Source organism: Equus quagga, chromosome 13 (genome assembly GCF_021613505.1).
Source record: "Equus quagga isolate Etosha38 chromosome 13, UCLA_HA_Equagga_1.0, whole genome shotgun sequence".
NCBI classification, from domain to species: domain Eukaryota; kingdom Metazoa; phylum Chordata; class Mammalia; order Perissodactyla; family Equidae; genus Equus; species Equus quagga.
This window is the reverse complement of record NC_060279.1, coordinates 6,292,017-6,312,772: the sequence shown is the minus strand read 5'-3', so window position 1 is coordinate 6,312,772 and position 20,756 is coordinate 6,292,017. Positions and strand designations below refer to the sequence as shown.

Below are 20,756 nucleotides of genomic sequence, written 5' to 3'. Positions count from 1 at the left end.
GAGAAGTCTTTGATTACTGAGTCAGTCTCCTTACTAGTAATTGGTCTGTTCAGATTTTCTGTTTCTTCACGATTCATTCTTGGTATGTTGTATGTTTCTAGGAATTTAACCATTTCTTCTATGTTGTCCAATTTATTAGTGTATAATTGTTCATAGTGGTCTCTTAGGACCCTTTGTATTTCTGTGGTATCAGTTGTAATGTCTTCTTTCATTTCTGATTTTATTTGAGTTCTCCCTCCTTTTTTATCGGTGGGTCTAGCTAAAGGCTTATCAATTTTGTTTCTTTTTCCAAAGAACCAGTTCTTAGTTTGATTTTTTTCCTATTGTCTTTTTGGTCTCTGTTTCATTTATTTCTGCTCCGATCTTTATTTCCTTCCTTCTAGTACCTTTGGGAGTTCATTGTTCTTTTTCTTGTTTCTTGAGGTGTAAAGTTAGTTTATTTGAGATTTTTCTTGTTTCTTGAGGTATAGGTATGCATTTATCGCTATGAACTTCCCTTATAAAACCGCTTTTGCTACATCCCATAAGTTTTGGTATATTTCCATTTTCATTTGTCTCAAGGTATTTTTTGCTTTCTCCTTTATTTCTTTGACTCATTGGTTGTTCAGTAACATATTGTTTAATCTCCACATATTTGTGAATTTTCCAGTTTTCTTCTTGTAATTCATTCTAGTTTCATACCATTGTGGTTGGAAAAGATGCTTGATATGATTTCAGTTTTCTTAAATTTATTAAGACTTGTTCTTTGGCCTAACATATCATGTATCCTAGAGAATGTCTGATATAGGCTTGAGAAAAATGTGTATTCTATTGCTTTTGGGTTGAATGTTCTGTATACATCTGTGAAGTCCATCTGGACTAATTTTCCTTATTGATTTCTGTCTGGATGATCTATCCATTGATGAAATGAGATAGTAAAGTCTGCTGCTATTATTGTAATGCTTTCTATTTTACCCTTTGGGTTTGTTAATATTTATTATTTAGGTGCTCCTGTGTGGGGGGCATAAATATTTATAAATGCTATGTTCTCTTGTTGGATTGACCCTTTTATCATTATGTAATACTCTTCCATATTACGTCTTTGTTTTAAAGTCTATTTGTCTGATATAAGTATAGCTGCCTCAGCTTTCTTTTGGTTTCCATTTGTATGGAGTATCTTCTTCCATCGCTTCACTTTCAGTCTGTGTGTGTCCTTACACCTGAAGTGAGTCTTCTGTCAGCAGCATATAGATGACTCTTGGTTCTTTATCCATTCAGCCACTCTATGTCTTTTGATTGGAGTATTTAGATTCTCCAAGAATTGGAGAATCAGCTACAGCCATAACACCCTGAACACACTCATCTTGTCTGATCTCAGACACTTAGCAGGGTCAGACCTGGTTAGTACTCAGAAGTGAGACAGCCTGGGAATACCAGGTGCTATAGGCTTAAAAGGGCTGAACTCTTGGGAGGATTTTGCGGCCTTGGGTCAGAGGTGGTAGCTGACAGGCATCATGGACAAATCTAAAACCTTTCATAAAAATTTGAGTAATTTTATGATATTTCCAATATATTTATCTATTTAATTTTGATTTTATTTTTTTAAAAAAGTATCAGTCTGTGATGGACTGGGAAGGAAAAATATTGGTCGTTGACCACAGATAGCTTGAGGGCTACTGACCTAGAACATGTATCTAAGATATGAAGTTCATCTGAACAGAGTCTGATTGCAGCCCAACTGCTTGTTTACAGGGGGAGAAAAAGACAGGCCATGTTGTTGTCTACACTTATTACCCGATTCGCTCCTAGGTATTACTGGGCCTGCGTGATACCAGTGATTCCATTGTGGCAATTACTCTTCACAGCCTAGCAGTGCTGGTCTCTCTGCTTGGACCAGAAGTGGTTGTAGGAGGAGAAAGAACCAAGATCTTCAAACGCACTGCCCCAAGTTTTACTAAAACTGTTGACCTTTCTCCAGAAGGTAAGAATGATCAAAACATCTAGCTTCTTATTTTAATTGTTGTTGTTTTAACTTATAATCTAATATTAACATTATACAAGTAATGCAGTGGGTTGTATTCAGTCAAATGATACAGAGAATTATAAGGAAAAAGTTAGTTTCCCTCTCCCAACTCCTTCTAGGGGGGTATAAGATAACCAACTTTTAACAGTTTAGTGGGAATCTTTTCATCCTTTTTTTGTTTTTTTGTGTTTTTTTGAGGAAGATTAGCCCTGAGCTAACATCTGCCACCAATCCTCCTCTTTTTGCTGAGGAAGACTGGCCCTGAGCTAACATCCATGCCCATCTTCCTCTACTTTATATGTGGGATGCCTGCCACAGCATGTCTTGACAAGCAGTGCGTAGGTCCGCACCCAGAATCTGAACTGGTGAACCCCGGGCTGCCAAAGCAGAACGTGCGAACTTAACTGCTGCACCACCAGGCCAGCTCCCTTTCATCCCTTTTTTAAGCTCACAAAAAAGACACGTAGATATGTTTACACACACACATATATAGGATTTAAGAAAAAACAATGAGAAAATACTATGCATAATTCTATAACTTGATTTTTTCGCGTAGCAGCTTATCAGGGACTGGTCTCCAGGTCACTACATAGAAATCTAGCTCACTTTTTTTTTTTTGACACCTGCCTAATATTTCACTGAATATAACTCATTCAGTTATTTTCCTATTAATGGATACTGCATCCAGGACCTGGATTTTTAACCACTACAGTGCTGCAGTAGATAGCCTTATACATGTATCTTTATGTATTTTGACTTTTATTGCTATAGGATAAAGTCCCAGATGTCAATTTACTGGGTCAAATAATGTATTTTAAATTTTAATAGATATTGTCAGTTTCCGAAAAGTTTGTAGCACTTCTTAACAACACAATGTTTTTAAGTTCTTTTGATTTTGTTGGCCCGTTAGGTGAAAAACTGTTGATTTTTAGGTACTTAAATCCTTATTTCTCATATGTTCCCATTGGATGTTATATGGGAGATAGCAATAATTTCTGGTCTTTATAGGGCTGTAAAAGTCAAGAGTAAGAATTTTGTATCAACAGGGTCATTATTTCTTTACTCCTTCGTGTAAACCCTGAATAGATTGATGACCTTGTCATCAAACTCTGGATCTCTAATTCAGTTCTCATGGATAGTGAATAGATAGCATGGAAACAGTTATTAGTAGAAAGACCTATCAGGTAGGCTTTTCTCTGATTTTCATGCCAAGAGAATTTTTAAAGCAACACTGGCTTCCTCAAGTTTTAAAGAGTTCAGCTTTTGGTGCTACTGAGATCAGTGTCACTGTGTCTCCCAGGAGCTCGAAGAGGGTAATGTAGGAGCTGCTGCCGCCGCTTCAGCCATGAAATGTACATACCAGATTGAGTGCGTTCTGTGTGTTACCAATTTTCCTTTCAGCTAATGAGAGTATTTATATTTCATACCAGAGGAATTTGCGGCGGGGGGGGGGGGGGGGCGGGGGCGGCAGGAGTATGCATAGTTGTGAGATAAGGCTTAGGTGTCAGTCTTTGGGGGCAGCTTTGCATGGCGAATTAGCAAAAGTCCACACTCCTAACATCTGTTTTATTTATTGGATGGAGTTTAGAATTCTAATTCAACGTTTTATATACTGTCCACCTGAATTACTCTGTAATCCTAATAAGAAACCAAAAGGCACCAAAGCAGCAGTAGCAGATGAATTTTTGTTAAAATAGATTTTCCTGAAGGCTTTATGAAAAGACAGGTCAGAGGTCTCATCCCACTGACTTGCCAAGTTAAGGCTCTTCATCCGAGATGCTTCCAAGCCCTGGTGGGAACCTCCCTTCCCAGGTTGTAATTAAGAGCGCTCCTTCTGCAGTATGTGGGGACTGCTGGGAGGGGTGTGTAGAAAGGAGGTACTCTTAGCCTTTTTTCCCCTTGTTTTCTTTTGCAGTTTACCTGCATGGTCAAACTTAAGAATAACGGCTAATATTGAGGTTTATGACAAGTGTACCTAAGGGAAATAACAAGTCTGTGTGAAAGAGAGTTGTTGGGGAAGACAGTGTAGAGAAGGGGGCATTGAGTAAGAGAAATTAGGACTTCAGCAGAGAAGATAATAGCAGAAGTAAGCAGGAGGGTGGATGGCTTGTAGAGGTCAGGTCTTAGAAGGGCTAGGGTTGAGAGGGGGCAGCAGCCTAGTTGGGATGACTTACCCTGGGCTGTTCCCCTCACTCTGGCTTTTTTAAGGCAGAGGAAGTATTCAGCCAAAATTTTGCTAGAATCTTTTTGACCAATGCCCACTCTTGAGTATGAGCTTTCTGGTAAACTGTTAAAGACTACATTTGCTTGAAACAATTTTTTCCAGTTCAAAATTAAATGTCTGTAACATAAAATTTACCATTGAACCATTTTTTTTTTTGAGGAAGATTGGCCCTGAGCTAACAACTGTGCCCATCTTCCTCTATTTTATGTGAGACACCTGCCACAGCATGGCTTGACAAGTGGTGTGTAGGTCCACACCCGGGATCCAAACTGGGCTGCTGAAGTGGAACGTGTGAACTTAAGCATTGCATCACCAGGCTGGCCCCACCGTTGAACCATTTTTAAGTGTCCAGTTTTAGGGTATTGAGTACATTCATATTGATGTTCTTGTACTCTTAGACTTTTATTCTTAAGAAGTGAGTAGAATCAATTGCAGTTTTAAATGTGTTTAAAGACTGTTAACTGTTATAACTAGGTATCCTGGCAGTTATGTATCTATCTAATCCAACTCCTCAACCTAATGCTGGAATCCGTTCCAATCCCCCTCCCACCATGTTGACGCTCAGCCTGTTAAATACCTCTGGGGCAGACAGTCCATTCCATAATAGGTAGGTTTCTTCAGGTATATGAAGATGCTCTCTCTGGAATCTGTGTTAAATATTTCCAATTCCCATCTAATACATGATAAAGCAAGAAGCAATCTACTATCCCTTTCATTTTTTTGAATTTGTACTTATCTTCAGATTCTCCCATGCACATCGTCTGCAGCCAGCAGTCAGATCTCGCCAATCTTGGAGAACTCCTCCTCTGGCATATTCGCCAAATGTTTCTTTCCTGGCAACATGCCCATCAACAGCAAGAAGCACATACAGCGAGATTATTACAATATTCTTTTATAGACAGGTGAAAATATTAAACATGTACAGTTTTTCCACTGCTTGGATGAATGTTTTCCTGAGTAATAAGTTTAAATTCTGAAAATTAAAGGCACTTTGGGAATATTGAGATTGATTTCTCTCATGTGGGCAGCTGGGGTCTCGTCGTCTTTCCCTGGACTGTAGGGTATATCCCTGCCTTTTCTTCTTTTCTTCACAACTGGTGAGAAGAGCATGTTGACATTACTTGAATTCTTTTTTGCACCAGATACTTTACTCTGGGACTGTTGATGGCTTAGTGCAGCACTTAGCAAATTTTATCAAAGACTGACAGTTCTGGAAGATGTTGATAGGTGTTCCATGAAAAGTCTTGTGGCTAAATAAGTTTGGGGAAATGTTAGCAGCAGAGAGTCACCACACTGCACAGGACTTCAGGGCCTGGACTACACTGAAGGAAATCTGTTTAAAATGAGGATGTGTCGGGTTGGGCAAACTTACTTGGCACACAATACTGTTTCAGGGTATACATAATTAATATCTTGAGGGTAACACTGCCTGGTTTAGAACATTTCTATATTTGTCTATAGACAATTATGCTAATAAATAATTTGTTTGAATATTTAGTAAACGACTGGATGCTCCAGTTACTTGGCGCTTGGTGTGCTTCCATCAAATTACAATTTAAGTATCTGGATAATTTACATTTTTGTTCAGTTATGTTCTGCTGGGATTTCTGTTTTGTAGTTTAGTGGACATAGATATTTCCAAGAAATTAGATCATACGTTTCTTTAGTGTTAACCTTCTCCTAAATATATTGCTTGCTCTTAACCAACATTTGATGAGAATAATTCTTGTGTATATCCCCACAGGTGATCAATTTTCTCAGCCTATTAAATTTCCCATGAATGGAATCTCAGATGTGAAAATTACCTCAGGAGACAGTGAACACTTCCCATCAAGTTCTAAAAAGTCTGAGGACTGGCCTGACTGGAGTGAGCCTGAGGAGCCTGAAGACCAAGCTGTCAGCGTACAGATCTGTCCTGCAGAGCCCCGGGATGCTGCTGAGTCCCCACTGGCTAACGTGACTGGGGGGGAGACTCACGAGGACTCTGAGCTCAGCAGCTTAGAGATGGAAGTAAACCCAGGAGGTGGAATTACTGCTGCAAGATCTGCTACCTCAGGGGAGCAAAAGGCCACTCCTCCTTTGCTCCCACTCCCTGACGACTCCAAGCCTTTGCAATCAGGCCTACCCCACAAGACCAGTCTTGCACAAAGTGGGGATGACCCAGACCAAACCAAGCCAGCAAAAGTGTTGTCACAGGAAAGACGCCTTAAGCTTCCCTCAGAACTTGGTTTAGGAGAGGAGTTTACCATTCAAGTAAAAAGGAAGACAGTAAAGGATCCTGAGTTGGATTGGTTTGCAGATATGATCCCAGAAATTAAGCCTTCAGCTGCTATACTTACTTTACCTGAACTGAGGACAGACATGATCGTTCCTAACAAGGACGATGTCTCACCAAGGATGCAGTTTTCCTCCAAATTTGCTGCAGCAGAAATTACTGAGGTGAGGATTAAATTGTGCTGCTGGTTTAAAGATTTCCCTCATAGGTACCAGGCGCACTGTCCCATTTATAAAAACAACACGCTGTTTTCCCACTGAGGGAAAAGGCTAATGTACACAGTTGGTTAAAATGATCAAGTGGAGCAGAAAATGAATAAAAAGTATAGCAATGCTTGGGGGTTCCCGGGCTACTTATTACAGTAATAACCTTTTTATTTGGAAAAGGGATTAAACCACGGATGTGGTGTCATCAGACTGATTTTATTGGATTATATAGTCCTTGGAAAGTTATTTTCCAATGCTGTGGTTTTGTAATACTAGAACCAGAGTAATCCTACTTTTTAGCTTCCTGTTCCTTTACTTAGAACGAGGAAAGGTATTCTGGCATCAAAAGGTGAGTGCAGGCCCCTTCTGAATTCCTGATCTTTCAGTTTGGATGATTTGTTTCAGCGGTTGCCCTTGCTTTGCTTTATCTTGTTGCAGGGAGAGTCTGAAGGCTGGGGAGAAGCAGGGGAGCTGAACTGGGAAGATAATAACTGGTGACAACCGGTGTGAGTTAAACTTTAGGAAAAAGGATTCCTTAAAAAAAGAATCAAACTAATACCTCAGAAGCGGGCTCTGCAGACATGAAAACCTAAAAGCGTCCTGTTTCTTCCGCACCAGGAGCTCTTTTGTCCAGTCTGTGCCAGCTGAAGTGTGAGCCTTCACGTGCTGGCTGCAAGCCCCGGCGCAGCGGAGGCTCCAGGGCTGGCCTCTGGGAGGAATGGCCTGAGTGCGCTGGACTGAGGCCAGTTTCTCTGAAGAGCAAGGAGCTGTGGAAAGGCTGGATTTACTGCTTTTTTCTAGGACAACTCAGAAGTAAAGAAAATAAATACAAAAATTCAAGCTGATTAGCTTAATTTTGTGCCATTTCCTTAACAGAAGAGTAAGCTCTATTATGAAAAACAGCCTACTGAAAAAGTTTTAGCTATAAAGTATATAAATGATTTTAAATGGATAAATTTTCCCTAGGCAGCTTATTTATTTCTTTACAGTTGTACTGTCTGAGTGAGCAGCCCTGTGGGCACCTGGGCAGTTAACGACTGTTCCACATGTATTACGTTGTACCAAAGTTCTTAATGAGAAATATCCTCCACAATCCTGTTCTCTAAATGTCCAATAAAGACTATTTTCACTAGATTCAACTTTACAAAAGTTGTTTTATGTGTTTGTTAGAAAATGTACAGACATAATTACATCACGATTTTCATTTACAAGACATATTGTAGGATGACAAACATCATACCCAGTTCTATTGAGTGATCACAGGGCCCAGTCCATTCCAGTTTCACCCTAGAGTACATGACGTTTCAGCGTGTCAATCCTCCCCTGGAGGGCCTCCATTTTCATGAGAAGCCAGTCTGGAGCAGGAGACTTCTGGAGCAGCAACTCCAGTGCCTCCAGGGCCCCGGCTGCTGCCTGCAGCGCTGACCTGTACTCTTCCTCCAGGGGGAGCTCGCGACGGGCTCTTTTTGCATAAGGCTGGCAAGTGAGAAAAACATGGAATAAGTAATGCCATGACACCACCCCCAAAATGACAGAAATAACAAACTTCCTTTTGAACTAGAGAAAAGCTTATTAAAGTTTTATGTGCAAATTTCGTTCTAGTCATTGGTTCCCAAGGGCAAGAGGGCACCCTCCACCCCTACAATCATCTGGAAAAATAAGTGATGGTATTTTTGGTTTGTCACAGTGATTCAAAGTGCTGCTACCATTATTGTCCAAGGAAACCAAGAGAAATGCTGTCTCGTCCAGTAATTTCCAGAGAGTATTCTTTAGACATATAACCTGTCCTTAAAAAAAACCCCAAGTATGAATTTTCTAAATGCTTTCAGTTTTCTTTTTAATGCTAAGTTTATAACAAGCTCCATGGTCTTTCAGGTGCTTCTGGAGCAAGTTTAAAAAACTGTCAGGCTTAACATCATTGCACTAGGAATGGGGAGGAAAGGTTGGGGCCAAGACATCTTTTATGTCTTCCTAGGGAAAAGTCATAATAAATTCTTGAGGGCTTGTTTACACTACTGATGTATTTAACTTTATATATTGCAGGCATAAAAGTTACGTATCTTGAAAACAAGTTATTAACAGATACTTGCTTAAACTTGTTTTCTTTTTTTTTTCCTTTTGGTGAGGAAAATTGGCCTTGAGCGAACATCTGTTGCCAGTTTTCCTTTGTTTCTTTGTATGTGGGATGCTGCCACAGCATGGCTTCATGAGTGGTGTGTAGGTCCACACCCAGGATCTGGACCTGTGGACCCGTGAACCCCAGGCCGCCTAAACAGTGTGTGCTAACCCAACCACTACGCCACCGTGCCAGCCCCCTAAAACTTTATTTTTTTGTAGTCCCACCTCTGTTCTGTGTTGATAACCTTTCAGGAAGAAGAAATGTGATTTTTAAAAGAGCAACTACCATAAAGCAGGAGAATTATACATGGCTAGCTCTATTTGGTATTTTGATATTCGGTCAGGCCAAGAACCATACTCACTTCTGTTTTCATCAGTAATATGGGCAGAATTTCTCTTATTGAAGCTTGACCCATACTGAAAAGCAGTCCATACCTGTGAAGATGACCACTTTGCTGCTTCTGCAGTGACCTTAGCAAAGGGTTCCCAGAAAACACCTCTTTCCTGTTTCACACGTTCTACTCTGGCAGCTGCAGTTTCATCTACAAACCCAGTCTGCAGGAGAGCAGGAAAAGCCAAGGAAACATCAACATGTTAGCATTCTCTACTAGCAGTCAGAAAATGAAATCAAGGCCAAAGTGTGTGTGTGTTAGTACATGTTGAGTGTTCAACTATTCTGGCTTACTGTGAACTAGGCAAATTTTGGAAGTAAGTTGGATTCATCTGTAAATGTATCCTCTTAGTGTAATTCAGGTAAACTTTCCATGTTCTTCCCTACAGAAAAGCTGTAGTGTCTTTCCAGGAAAAAATGATAGTCTGCTAAACTTTACCATAGTTTGCAAAAGCAACGTGTACACACATGTACTTAAATCCAACTGATGTGTGATATATATATGATAAAATATACACAGCTAAATTAAATAGTGGGCGTATTATAAAGAACAAATTAAGTGTAAGTAACTGTCTCCTGGTGTTCTAAATTCGCAGTTTAACTGTTCTTTTAGTGCTTCAGTTAACCCTTAACTTATGTTTGCACAAACGTAATGGGTGCACAAACGTCGTAACGTATGCACAAACGTGAAAAGAAGCCGTATGATTCAACAAGTTGGTTCCAACTGTACAAAGCAGCTTTAAAAATGTCACAGTTTGGAAAAGTAGGTCTCGGTCTCCATCAGTGCAGAAAAGCTGTGCCTAAAATTATATCTAAGTTACGGTAGTAACAGGAGCCCTGTAGGCCTCCTGTCCTCTGTGTGTGCCCAGTTACAATTAGTGACAGATTAGGGATCCTCATCAGTCATCTCACTGTCTGACCTATCAGTGCTGCGGTGTCCCAAACTACAGGCAGAGTGACAACAATGCGTCACTGCTGTGCTGAGCACTGAAAAATTTAAGCTAAGAAGATATTCCCCTTGGTTATAATAAAATAATTTCAAAAAGTAACATGATAAAGGACAAAATAAGTGACACTACTATTTTGATTCTATATAAATAAAGTACCTTCTCCAGAAAGGATACAACTTTGTTCTTAGTTTCTTCAGAGCTGAGACATTGTGGAACTATCTCTTCATGATTTGTTCCCTATTAAAAGAGTGATAAACAAGACCAATTTTAAGATTTCAACAACTTGCAAAGACAAATACAGGAGTTTTAAGAACTACCTTAGTCAAAAGTGCATTTTAACACAAAATAGTGCCAGACGATACTCAAGACAAGCTCATAGTTCTTTCAGGGTGCCTTAGGGTAATGCAGTATGAACTCCTCACAGGTAGAGTTGTAAGCTTTAATTACTTCTGCCCAGTCATCCTGACGTCTCTGGGCCCCTTAGGACCAAGGGCATGACTGCACAGCGACAGGCAGGAAAAGGAGCAAGCCACATCAGGGTTGTCTTCTCCACAGAACCGGACTAACAGGCCTGTGGTCGTCAACCTCACCACTGGGATAGTTTGAGATGAAACGTATTATCATTCAACTCAAAAACACCATCTGGAAGACAGTGCCTGAGTCACTAGATCTGGTTTGAATGTTTGTTCTGGTTGTTATAACCTACACTTCATTTCTCTATGCCTCATTTTTAGAGCCTGTAAAATAGATGATTAGTAATACCTCCTCTAACAGAAAATTTTATAACTAAGATACAAAAGGAGCTCAGTAAATGTTTTTGGAATGTTCTGGAATATCCGAAATGTTAAAATATTTTGGAGGTCACTGTCATAGATAGGTCTTATAATTACCTCAGCAAACTGAGTAAATGCCTCCAAGGTGTGTTGTTCTAGCAGCCAATTCCTGTCAGTCAGCAGTAAGGCAAAAATAGAAGACAGGTTGGGCAGAATTTTGTCCTAAAAAGAGAAACTTTATTAAATAGAGGCAAACCTCAGGAGAGTACATTCGCTATTCCTAATGTTGTCAAATTTCCATAATTCTGTCCCAGTGAACCCGTATTAAAACATATGTTAAGTCATGTCACTCTTGCTCAGATCCTTCCAATAGCTTCCCATTTCCCTCAGAGTAAAACCCAAAGTCTTTACGCTGGCCTGCAAAGCCCCACTACTCCGCGTTAGCTCTCCTGGCTTCCCTCAATACACCAGGCCTGCTCTCATCTCACAGGCTCTGACTTACTATTTCCCCTGCTCGGAAGGCGCTTTCCCTGGATACCTCCGTGGCCTCCTCCCTTAGCTTCAGGTTTTTACTCACATGTCACCTTGGTGAGGACCCATTTAAAACTGTACCCCCACATACACACACTCTCTTCCCCCTCCTGCTTTCTTCCTCTCCATAGCACTCACCTCATTCAATATACTACATATATCACCACTTTATTAGCCTGCTGCCTCTCAACAGGCTGCAGGGGGGTATTTATTACTTCGGTTCACTATTGAGTCCCCAGTGATTAAAACAGCGCCAGACACACAGCAAGAACTCAATTTTTTCTTGAATAATAAATGAATCAGTCTCATCTCATGGCTTGAAATCCCTCTTATATGCTGATGAATCCCCAAAATTTCTTCAGGCCTTAACTTCACTCCTGGGAATATATATCTTCCTGGGAATATGTAAGGTTAATTTCTGCTAATAAAAGATTTGTTTCACAACTTCTGGGCCCGCCAGGGTCTGCAGCTATGCACGAATGAAACAGAATTTTGGAATACATTTATTTTATGCTAAAAAGAAGATAGCTCAAATGCAAGTATCTTTGGATACTTCTGTCCAGAGAGTTGAAGAGAAGCTGTCAATGTCCACACCTATCTCATGAGACATAACCTCACATGATGAAAACAAATGGTATGGTATCGTTACCTGTGAACAAGAGAGCCCTTTAGAAACTAACCAGTTACATTTTTAGTTTCAAAGATTTTTATCAACATGTACGGAGTTTAATCAACATGTCCATCATGTTTTTGCTCTAATTACATAAAAATTCTCCTGAGTGAGCTCTTTTTATAGTCTCTCCCATGGAGATGAAAAAAAGCTGTCTAGAATTGTGTTTTGACCACAGTAATAAGGAATAAAACTCAATTAGGGGATGATCTTCTCGTGTGAAGTATGTCGTAAAATTCAGTGGAAGTGTATTGCCAGGCACGTACAGTACAATTTTGTAAATACACAGCTATTTGTCAACTATATATACTTTGTTTTTTAAGACTATATATGAAAATGCTGCAAACAAGGTCCCTTTCATGGATATAAAACCAAGAGAATAAGTTTGATAAACTACCCCGTTTCCCCATTATACACTGTCCCCCAGAAGACATAAATACGTTTTCCGTCCTCAGGAACGTTGTGTGCTAGAGTCCAACTGGGATGAGAATCTCAGACTACAGCCAACTCTAGAAATATTTTTCTAAAAGAAAAAACTCAAAATGACTTCAGTTTTGACAAAGTCATCCTCTTGCCACAGAATTCCAGCAATTAAAAGCCTAAAAATCCCTTAGTCAGCAGTAACTCTTACAGAGATTTTGTTAACCCGGAAACAACAGAATTAAGAGAGTATTACCTGGATAGCTTGAGGTATAAAAAGTTTTCCTAGAGAAGATACAAAATCGAGCACTGCCAAACGAACGTGGTCAGGGGGCTCTAGTCTAAGTAGAGAGGTCTGCAAAGTTACTACCTACAGAGGCAAAGACCGAAGAACGGTTACATACGAAAACAAGCATTTTGTAGACATGACAGATTTTCATAGGTGTGTGGGGAGGGGAACAAAACAAAACCCAGTGTAGACGAACACGCCATAAAACTGAAACTCCACAGGTGAAATTTGAATAAAACTATCTAACAACTGAGTCAATTATTAAGAGCAGTCATCCTAACAACCACTGTAAAAAAAAAAAAAAAAAAGTGCTCTTCTTTCAAATCTTTAAAAATCACATTTTAAATTCTAGTGAGAATAGTTCATTACTTTAGAGCAGGTTTGCACAGACTTTCTGTAAAGGGCCAGAGGGTAACATTTTAGGCTTTAGGCTTTGGAGGCAACATGTTCCCTCTTGCATTTTTTCTTCTACAAACCTTTAAATATTGTAAAAGTCATCCTTAGCTCTTGTGCTGGAAACAGGAGAACAGAATCTCGCCAGGAGGCCCTAGTTTGCTGACCCCTGATTTAAAGGAACACTGAGATAAAAGTCTTCTGTAAAGGAAGCAAGGCCTAAATGAACAATTTACTTACAGTGAATTTTTACAACTTTAGTTATTTGCGTTTTTTAAAGGTAGGTACAATTATATAAAAGTTACCAGTAGTTAATTTTTCAAAAAAGAAATAGAACCTTCAGAATCAACAAAATTGAGTCAACTATTCTACCATATTCTCGTTCTATATAATTTAGTAATCCATGTTACACATACAGTAATTTAAAAATATACCTAATTAGTAAATGTTTGTTAATGCTGACTTCTTCATGTACACAACCACTAACCAGAACGACTAAACACAAAGCATCACAAGTCTCACTTCCCCGTCTCCTGTGACAGGGTATTAGTTCTTCCGTCATCCTCAACAGGAAGGGTTAGTGTCACCTTGTAACAGTCTCTGTTTCTGTTTTATGTGAGTGTAAGTTGAAGTCAGCTCTTGATTTGGGGATCACTTCTGTCCGGTATGGACTCATTCCAAAGCCTCTCAACCACTTCAGAGAAGATGAAGGCCTTTCCCCTTTTCTCTCTCCATTGGCTCAGAACCTCCAAAAGCGGGGTATAACTGAGGTAACACCACAAGGATTCCCCCAGACAGTGACCCCAGTTCTGCCTGTTCCAGCCATGCAAGCTGGGGCCAGAGAGAAAATTCAGTAGTGCTCTTCCTTCAAAATCATTGTATTTCTTCAAAGAAACAATGAGGATGATCCGGCAGTCGATGCTGGTTTTACTCCACACTCCCACAGCTGCTGAAACGCCTTTGAAAATGCTGTGAATGCAGGGCTCACACATGAACTATGACTCCTAACCCCAGGGATTCTTCTTGGGCAGTTAACAGCAATAACAAAAACTTTCAACTATTCAGTATCGGGGAGATAGGATAAGAACCGACGGAGGCTGAATTGACAGTCCAGTGTAACCAACAATACTACAAAAAAGAAAGAGGAGGACTGAGGAAACATCCCTGGACAAGCGATTCTGTGACGTTTACATTCAGTTCAACAAGAAAGGAGAGACAAGGAAACCAGGCAACAAATCATTAAAAACGACTGTTTCTAGAAAGTTACTTTAAGTCATACCAGTTTAACAAGGTCCTCAGCAAACCAAGGATGAACTTTCTCCATGTTCTTACCTGACATATCAGCTGGGGATCTAGAGTTTGAATGAAAAATCCCAACAGTGGAAGTAAAAGGTTGAATGTCTGTTGAACATAAGGTTGACCTGTTACCTTAAATAAGAAACACAAAATGATTTTGGTGAAAATGTGCAATTACATGAGAATAGCAACTTTTTAACAAGTATTTGTTATATACCAGGCAGTATGCTAAGTGCTTCTATTTATTACCTCACTAATACCTTACAACTCTGAGATAGATATTATTACCTTCACTTTACTAATAAGAAAAAGGGGCAGAGAGATTAAATAATTTGTTCAAGATCACATGGCTAGGAAAAAGCAGAACCATGATTCAGACCCAGATTTACCTTGGGTGGGGATCTAATTACTTTTGTCTGTCACTGAAAAGCTTGTACATTCCTTAGTCTTCTTAAAATTCCACTTCTCTTCTCCATAAATGTTTCTGTCATGATATTGTCAGCTGTATCACCAGTAGAGAGATCCTCAATGAACATTTATTAAACAATTTGTGAGGATCAGGGAAAAGAACTTGTTGAAGTCAAAATACTGTAGTAGGGAGGGAAATCTGACCATCCATAAACTTTAATGATAAAACATCTGCAAAACCATTTCTATTATTTCCCAAAGCATGAATGTTGGCTTCAGCTTCCACTGGCTGGGACAATCAGAGGTCATACATTTATTTCTACTTAGTGAAAGAAAACAAACATCATATTTAGACTTTTTTTGGGGGAGGGGGGTGAGGAAGATTGGCCCTGAGCTAACATATATTGCCAATCTTGCTCTTTTTACTTGAAGAAGATTGTCCCTGAGCTAAGATCTGTGCCAATCTTCCCCTATTTTGCATATAGGATGCCGCCACAGCATGGCTTCATGAATGGTGTGCAGGTCCATGTCTGGGATCCAAACACGCAAACCCTGGGCCACTGAAGCAGAGCACATGAACTTAACCACTAGACCATGGGGCCAGCCTCATCATATTTAGATTTTTAAACTACAATAATCTGTGGAAGACGTATCATTTTAATTGTAACCCAATCATCACTTGGCTTTTTGGCTTTTCTAGGGAAGAGGAATACAAATTAGCCATATCTATCCACTTGCCCCTCCCACCTTTAAGCTGGATCAGTCTCCATTGCCCAAAAGATTTTATAAAAGACCCTAGAATCACAGAAACAGGCTACACTAACCCAAAAGAGAAGACAAACAATAGGGGAAGAGATTTTTTTTTAAATAGGGTCCAACTGTTCATGAAAATAATTAGCTGGACTGTCACTGTCACTTTACTAGGTTCTAGTTTTACTAATTCCACCACACTCTTAAAAAGAACTGGCTGACAGAGAAGGTTCTAATCACAAGTTCTGCCAAGCACCTAAACAAATGAGCTACGTTTTACTCTACAGGGACATTTCAGTACTACTCTCTTTCTGCAATATTTTATGTTCTTCAGGGAAATGATCAGTTGCTTTCCTTACCAGTTTAACGTTTAAAAAACTCCAAAGCTGACTCCCAACTTCCACAACTGCAGTTTGTTGTCCAATATCCAGAGCTTCAGTAGCAGACTGACAAACAGCAAGCAAAGCAGAGAGCACCGTGTTCTGAGGGGAGACGGGGCAAGGCCCTGCGTTTAGACCCCAGCCTAAAGGAGCTGGGGCCTACTCCTCAGGGAAACCCACGGAGGACTCTATTCCTAAGACTCAGAGCCATCTCTTCAGCTATCTCTTTAATACAAGTATATTTTATTAAAATGACCTTTCCTTATACTCAGAAACATTTGCTTCATTTTTCTAAACAAACCTTTTTCCTTTTAGGTTGAAAATTTAATAATGAAATGGAAACAGCATTGTATTTTAATAAATAGGTCTGATACAAATAGTATGATTGAACTAATTTATAATATTCACCAACCAAAAATTCTACCATTTTTTTCACATTATGCACCTAGCAATCTTTTTAAGTTACTAGATTTTTATTGTTGCTGTTGTTCCATAATTAAAGTTCCTCAGCAAACACTGCATTAAACAGGTGTATTTGCAATAAGCAAATACAGTACTTAAGACATACACAATCTAGAATTTGAAACTAAAAACAATCTTTTCTGGATTCTATATATCAAATCTCCCTCTCTGGTCAGGAATGGGGCTGGTTGGTGGTGGGAGTAAAGCGATGGCCATAGGAGAATGTAAAGATTGGCAACAATCCATTAGACTTCAACAACCACATAATTTTATGTAATTACCACACAGTTCTTTATTTAAGATTGACTTATTTCCTTTTACAAATAAACATGTGGAATGATCTGCTGAACTAAAGTTTTGGTCATAGAGCAAAGATTTATTCATTTTTGAAAAGAGGTGCTTTTATTTTACCTAATACAAAAGATTTTTTGTCTTTACTATAGAAATTAGTGCACAATAAATGCAAAACCAGAACAATTTAACCTACTCCTAACAAGGTTTTCCCAATAATAGTTTTCCCAAAATAAAGGCACATAAAAACTTATATTTCCTTTGGATATATGTAAACGTTTTAAATTATCTTGATAATCATGGTCAAGTGCCATTCTATAACAGAGTATTGGAACTTTTACACTCATATGGAAATGTATGCCCTGAGAACACCCTGAATTTAAAATTGCAAGTAGGCCCCCAACCCCTCGAATGCCCTGTCCCCATCCTTGCTTGACTTTTCTCCACTTATCACAAAGTGATATCTACATAAATGTATATTTATTACTTATTTCACTGTCCACAGCTCAGCTAGAATGCAAGGCCAGGAGAGGAGGCATTTCTGTTTGTTTTGTTCACTGATATACCCCCAATGCCTAGCACAGAGCTTGGCACATGAGAGCACTCAAAATACCTTTGCTGAATGAATGAGCAAATGAACGAGCAAATGAACGCTAAACTGGAAAATTCAACTACATGTACTATATTCAGTTAATACATTTTAAAAATCATTTTTTACTTCTTACAGACGAATTTCTTTTTTATCCTATTATTTTAAAAGGAAGCATTCTAAACAGAAAGGTACATAAAGGGTCAGAGTAGGTCTATATAAAATGAGGGTTATATCCCGTCAAATAAAAGAATCACGTCTGCCTAATCCAGAGATGTGGCAGAAAAAGACTACAAATGAAGTTTTTCATAATGTTTCATGTTGTTCTGATGTGTTTTGAGTTACAACCACCTCCCCCAATATAATTTACATCCATCAAGATAATGGTAAGTTTCTCACAGACCCTTTTATAAGGTAGAAATCTGAAAACCTTGCTGGGTTCTAACCTGAGGGCAGAGACTATGTCCATCTTATTAACAACCCATCCCCAGTACCTAAAACAGTGCTCAATAAACAGCTACCGAATGACTCAGATCAATCAAAATGGTGATCTTACCAGAGACTCCAGTTCTCCCAGAGTGCGCGTGCCACGCAGCCACTTCTTACACTGTGCCGTGCCCACCCCGGAGACCTCATGTGCAGTTTGTTTCCTTAGCTCAGCAGGTAATGCCTGGAAGGAAATACATTGCCAGAGGGGCAAATTTTCTGCTTCTTTAGGGGGAAATTTTTGGATAAACTCCACCTGAAATAAATTGTTAGAGAAACAAGAGTAACATGAGACAGTCTGATGAACAGATGCACAGAAGCTAAGTACTAGCTTCCATATTTAGTATTTTTAAAAAGTCTTTAATTGAATAGTAATATCACAAGGTACCAGATCAAGGTGACTTAAATGAACACACATTATTTTTGTTGTTGTTGTATTTGTTTCCAAAATGGCAAACACAGTTTAAGTAGAACGCAATATTAATGCACTATGAAGTGTTAAACAATGTATTTCATTATTAGTCATCTCAGCTATTTTATCATATCCCTACCCAATAAATCTATTATTTTCCTAAGAACTTGTGCACTCATCACCTTGCAAAGTCAAAAGTAATATTCCAAAATATGCCAACCAGACTGATTCAGCCAACCTTTGTGGCCTGCTGTTATCTCAGCCGACTGCAGCTGAGGATTTAAAGAAGCAAAGCCTGTTAAGTTCAGCTCTCCAGTGGGCTAGCTGGCTCTGCTCTCCTTCAGACAGCATACAAAATTCATTTCACAAATGAGCCACCAGTCCAGAACAATGTGGTTGGCAAATGCATTCTACCACTGAGATAATTCAAAGTGCGTGCCAGGTTACCAGAAAGACAGTTCCGTTTTGTCAAAATGAAGTGTCAACAGACTAGATAAAAATGCAAAAGAAAAGTTCTAAACAGTTAAAAGCTTAAATTAGTTTCTGGTGGAAAAACAGCAAAATGAATGGTACACTTAATTACTAAATTAAGCATAACCCAGCTAAAAGTCTATTAATGTAATTTTTTAAGAAGAATTCAATTTATGATATCCAAAATGTACTTATTGAATGAAAAGTTTTCCTACATCAAAAATGAAAAAAAAACCCATGCTATTAAATTTGACAGAGAAACTTTCTTGTTACATACTATATTTTTATTTGAATTTTATTTTGTTTGCAGAAAATATTTAGCTGTCAAAACAAGGGAGAAATCATGTGCCTATCTTTTGCGACAGCTGCTAAAGCCAGAAAAATGGATCCCTCGACGAGCTGTGTGTCACAAGCAGCCGCTATAGTCCTGAGACCAGACTGCATCAGGAAAGCCGAGAGAACTGCCCCAACTGATGACATCAGTTCAAACATGATCCTTCTTTACAATCAAGTCCAGTGAGTGAATGAACTTGGTCCCCTCCCAAAATAGAAACTATAAATAACAATGCCTTGGAAAATATAAAAGGGTAAATGTTGCCAAAATTTATTACACAGAAAGACTGATTTATTTACTATTCTGAGTTTGAAAACCCTGGTCTCAACGCAATTTTAAAGATTTAAAACTGCTAGTAATGACAATACTTCACAAAGAGTGAAGTATAAGGGAATAATTCACAGAGAATTACGACTTCCCCCCCTTAAAACTGAGAAGAGAGAAAAAACACACCAGTGGGCTTAAAACATAAATACATATAGTAATTTTTACTTTACACGAAAAGCACAAAAAAGCCCAACTACCAGTGTGCTTTAAATCAGGCATATTAAACCCTTTCCCTTCAGTTAGGTAACCTCCTTGTACTTTTGCTTGTTTCTATAAAACAAGATTACTATTAATAGTTACACACTAAAAGAAATAACAGGATACTCAATAATTACTCTCCATATTGAAACAGAAAACACATTTTACTCTCTCTATATATACTGGCATTTCCCTCAAAACTATCACTTAAAAAAGAAAGGCGTTTCTTTTTTTTTAAGTAAAATATCACTGTACTGGGATTAACTATTTTCATTTACGTTAATGCTGCACCACTGATAGAAAATCTGGGTTTTTATTTCAATATTTAAAAAGATACATCTTGGGACTGGCCCCGTGGCTAAGTGGTTAAGTTCATGCGCTCTGCTTTGGCGACCCGGGGTTTCACAGGTTCAAATCCTGGGCATGGACATGGCATTGCTTGTCAGGCCACGCTGAGGCGGCGTCCCACATGCCACAACTAGACAGACCCACAACTAAAAATACACAACTATGTACCAAGGGGCTTTGGGGAGAAAAAGGAAAAATAAAATCTTAAAAAAAAAAAAAGATACATCTTAGGGCTGGCCCCACAGCCGAGTGGTTAAATTCGTGCGCTCTGCTTCAGCGGCCCAGGGTTTCGCCAGTTTGGATCCTGGGCACAGACATGGCACCCACCGCTCATCAGGCCATGCTGAGGCAGCGTCCCACATGCCACAACAAGAAGGACCCACAACTAAAAATATACAACTATGCACCAGGGGGTTTTGGGGAGAAAAAGGAAAAAATAAAAAAATCTTAAAAAAAAAGGATACATCTTGTATGCAAATGAACTGAATAATTAATTCCAGGTTCACTACTTGCCCCCCTTTTCTCCCTAGCCTGTGCTTTCTCACCTTTGCTACTGTCCCCACCTCCCTTCCACTGTCACTGTTCTTCAGTTTGTATCTCAAAGGCCACCAGCTCCAAGAACTTCTCCATTCCTACCTGTTCCCACACCGTACCTCCCAGAAATGATCGTCTAAGCTATGAACACCCAACCAAACCCCATCTGTGCCTCAGTTTTGGCACTCATCACGTACCACCTTTTATTACGAGTATTTTTATAGGTTT

At 39.2% G+C, this 20,756-nt stretch overlaps 2 protein-coding genes across 6 annotated transcripts in view; one reads left to right on the top strand and one right to left on the bottom strand.

The window, feature by feature from the left end:
• SCYL3 (SCY1 like pseudokinase 3) overlaps nucleotides 1-7,851 on the top strand; it is a 40,173-nt gene extending 32,322 nt beyond the window's left edge. For all 3 annotated transcript variants that reach the window (XM_046681875.1, XM_046681873.1, XM_046681874.1), the window contains exons 11-13: nucleotides 1,789-1,960; nucleotides 5,971-6,665; nucleotides 7,146-7,851. In XM_046681875.1, the coding sequence (XP_046537831.1) occupies nucleotides 1,789-1,960; nucleotides 5,971-6,665; nucleotides 7,146-7,205 (927 nt within the window). In that variant the 3' untranslated portion in view covers nucleotides 7,206-7,851. The remainder of the gene's footprint in view (nucleotides 1-1,788; nucleotides 1,961-5,970; nucleotides 6,666-7,145) is intronic.
• FIRRM (FIGNL1 interacting regulator of recombination and mitosis) overlaps nucleotides 7,576-20,756 on the bottom strand; it is a 39,653-nt gene continuing 26,472 nt past the window's right edge. For 2 of the 3 annotated variants that reach the window (XM_046681869.1, XM_046681870.1), the window contains exons 17-24: nucleotides 17,975-18,160; nucleotides 16,056-16,178; nucleotides 14,575-14,670; nucleotides 12,817-12,930; nucleotides 11,057-11,161; nucleotides 10,323-10,403; nucleotides 9,261-9,380; nucleotides 7,576-8,183 (exon numbers count right to left, since the gene is read on the bottom strand). In XM_046681869.1, the coding sequence (XP_046537825.1) occupies nucleotides 7,995-8,183; nucleotides 9,261-9,380; nucleotides 10,323-10,403; nucleotides 11,057-11,161; nucleotides 12,817-12,930; nucleotides 14,575-14,670; nucleotides 16,056-16,178; nucleotides 17,975-18,160 (1,014 nt within the window). In that variant the 3' untranslated portion in view covers nucleotides 7,576-7,994. Of the gene's footprint in view, nucleotides 8,184-9,260; nucleotides 9,381-10,322; nucleotides 10,404-11,056; nucleotides 11,162-12,815; nucleotides 14,371-14,574; nucleotides 14,671-16,055; nucleotides 16,179-17,974; nucleotides 18,161-20,756 lie in introns of those variants that run through there. The other variant, XM_046681872.1, reaches the window with a different exon arrangement.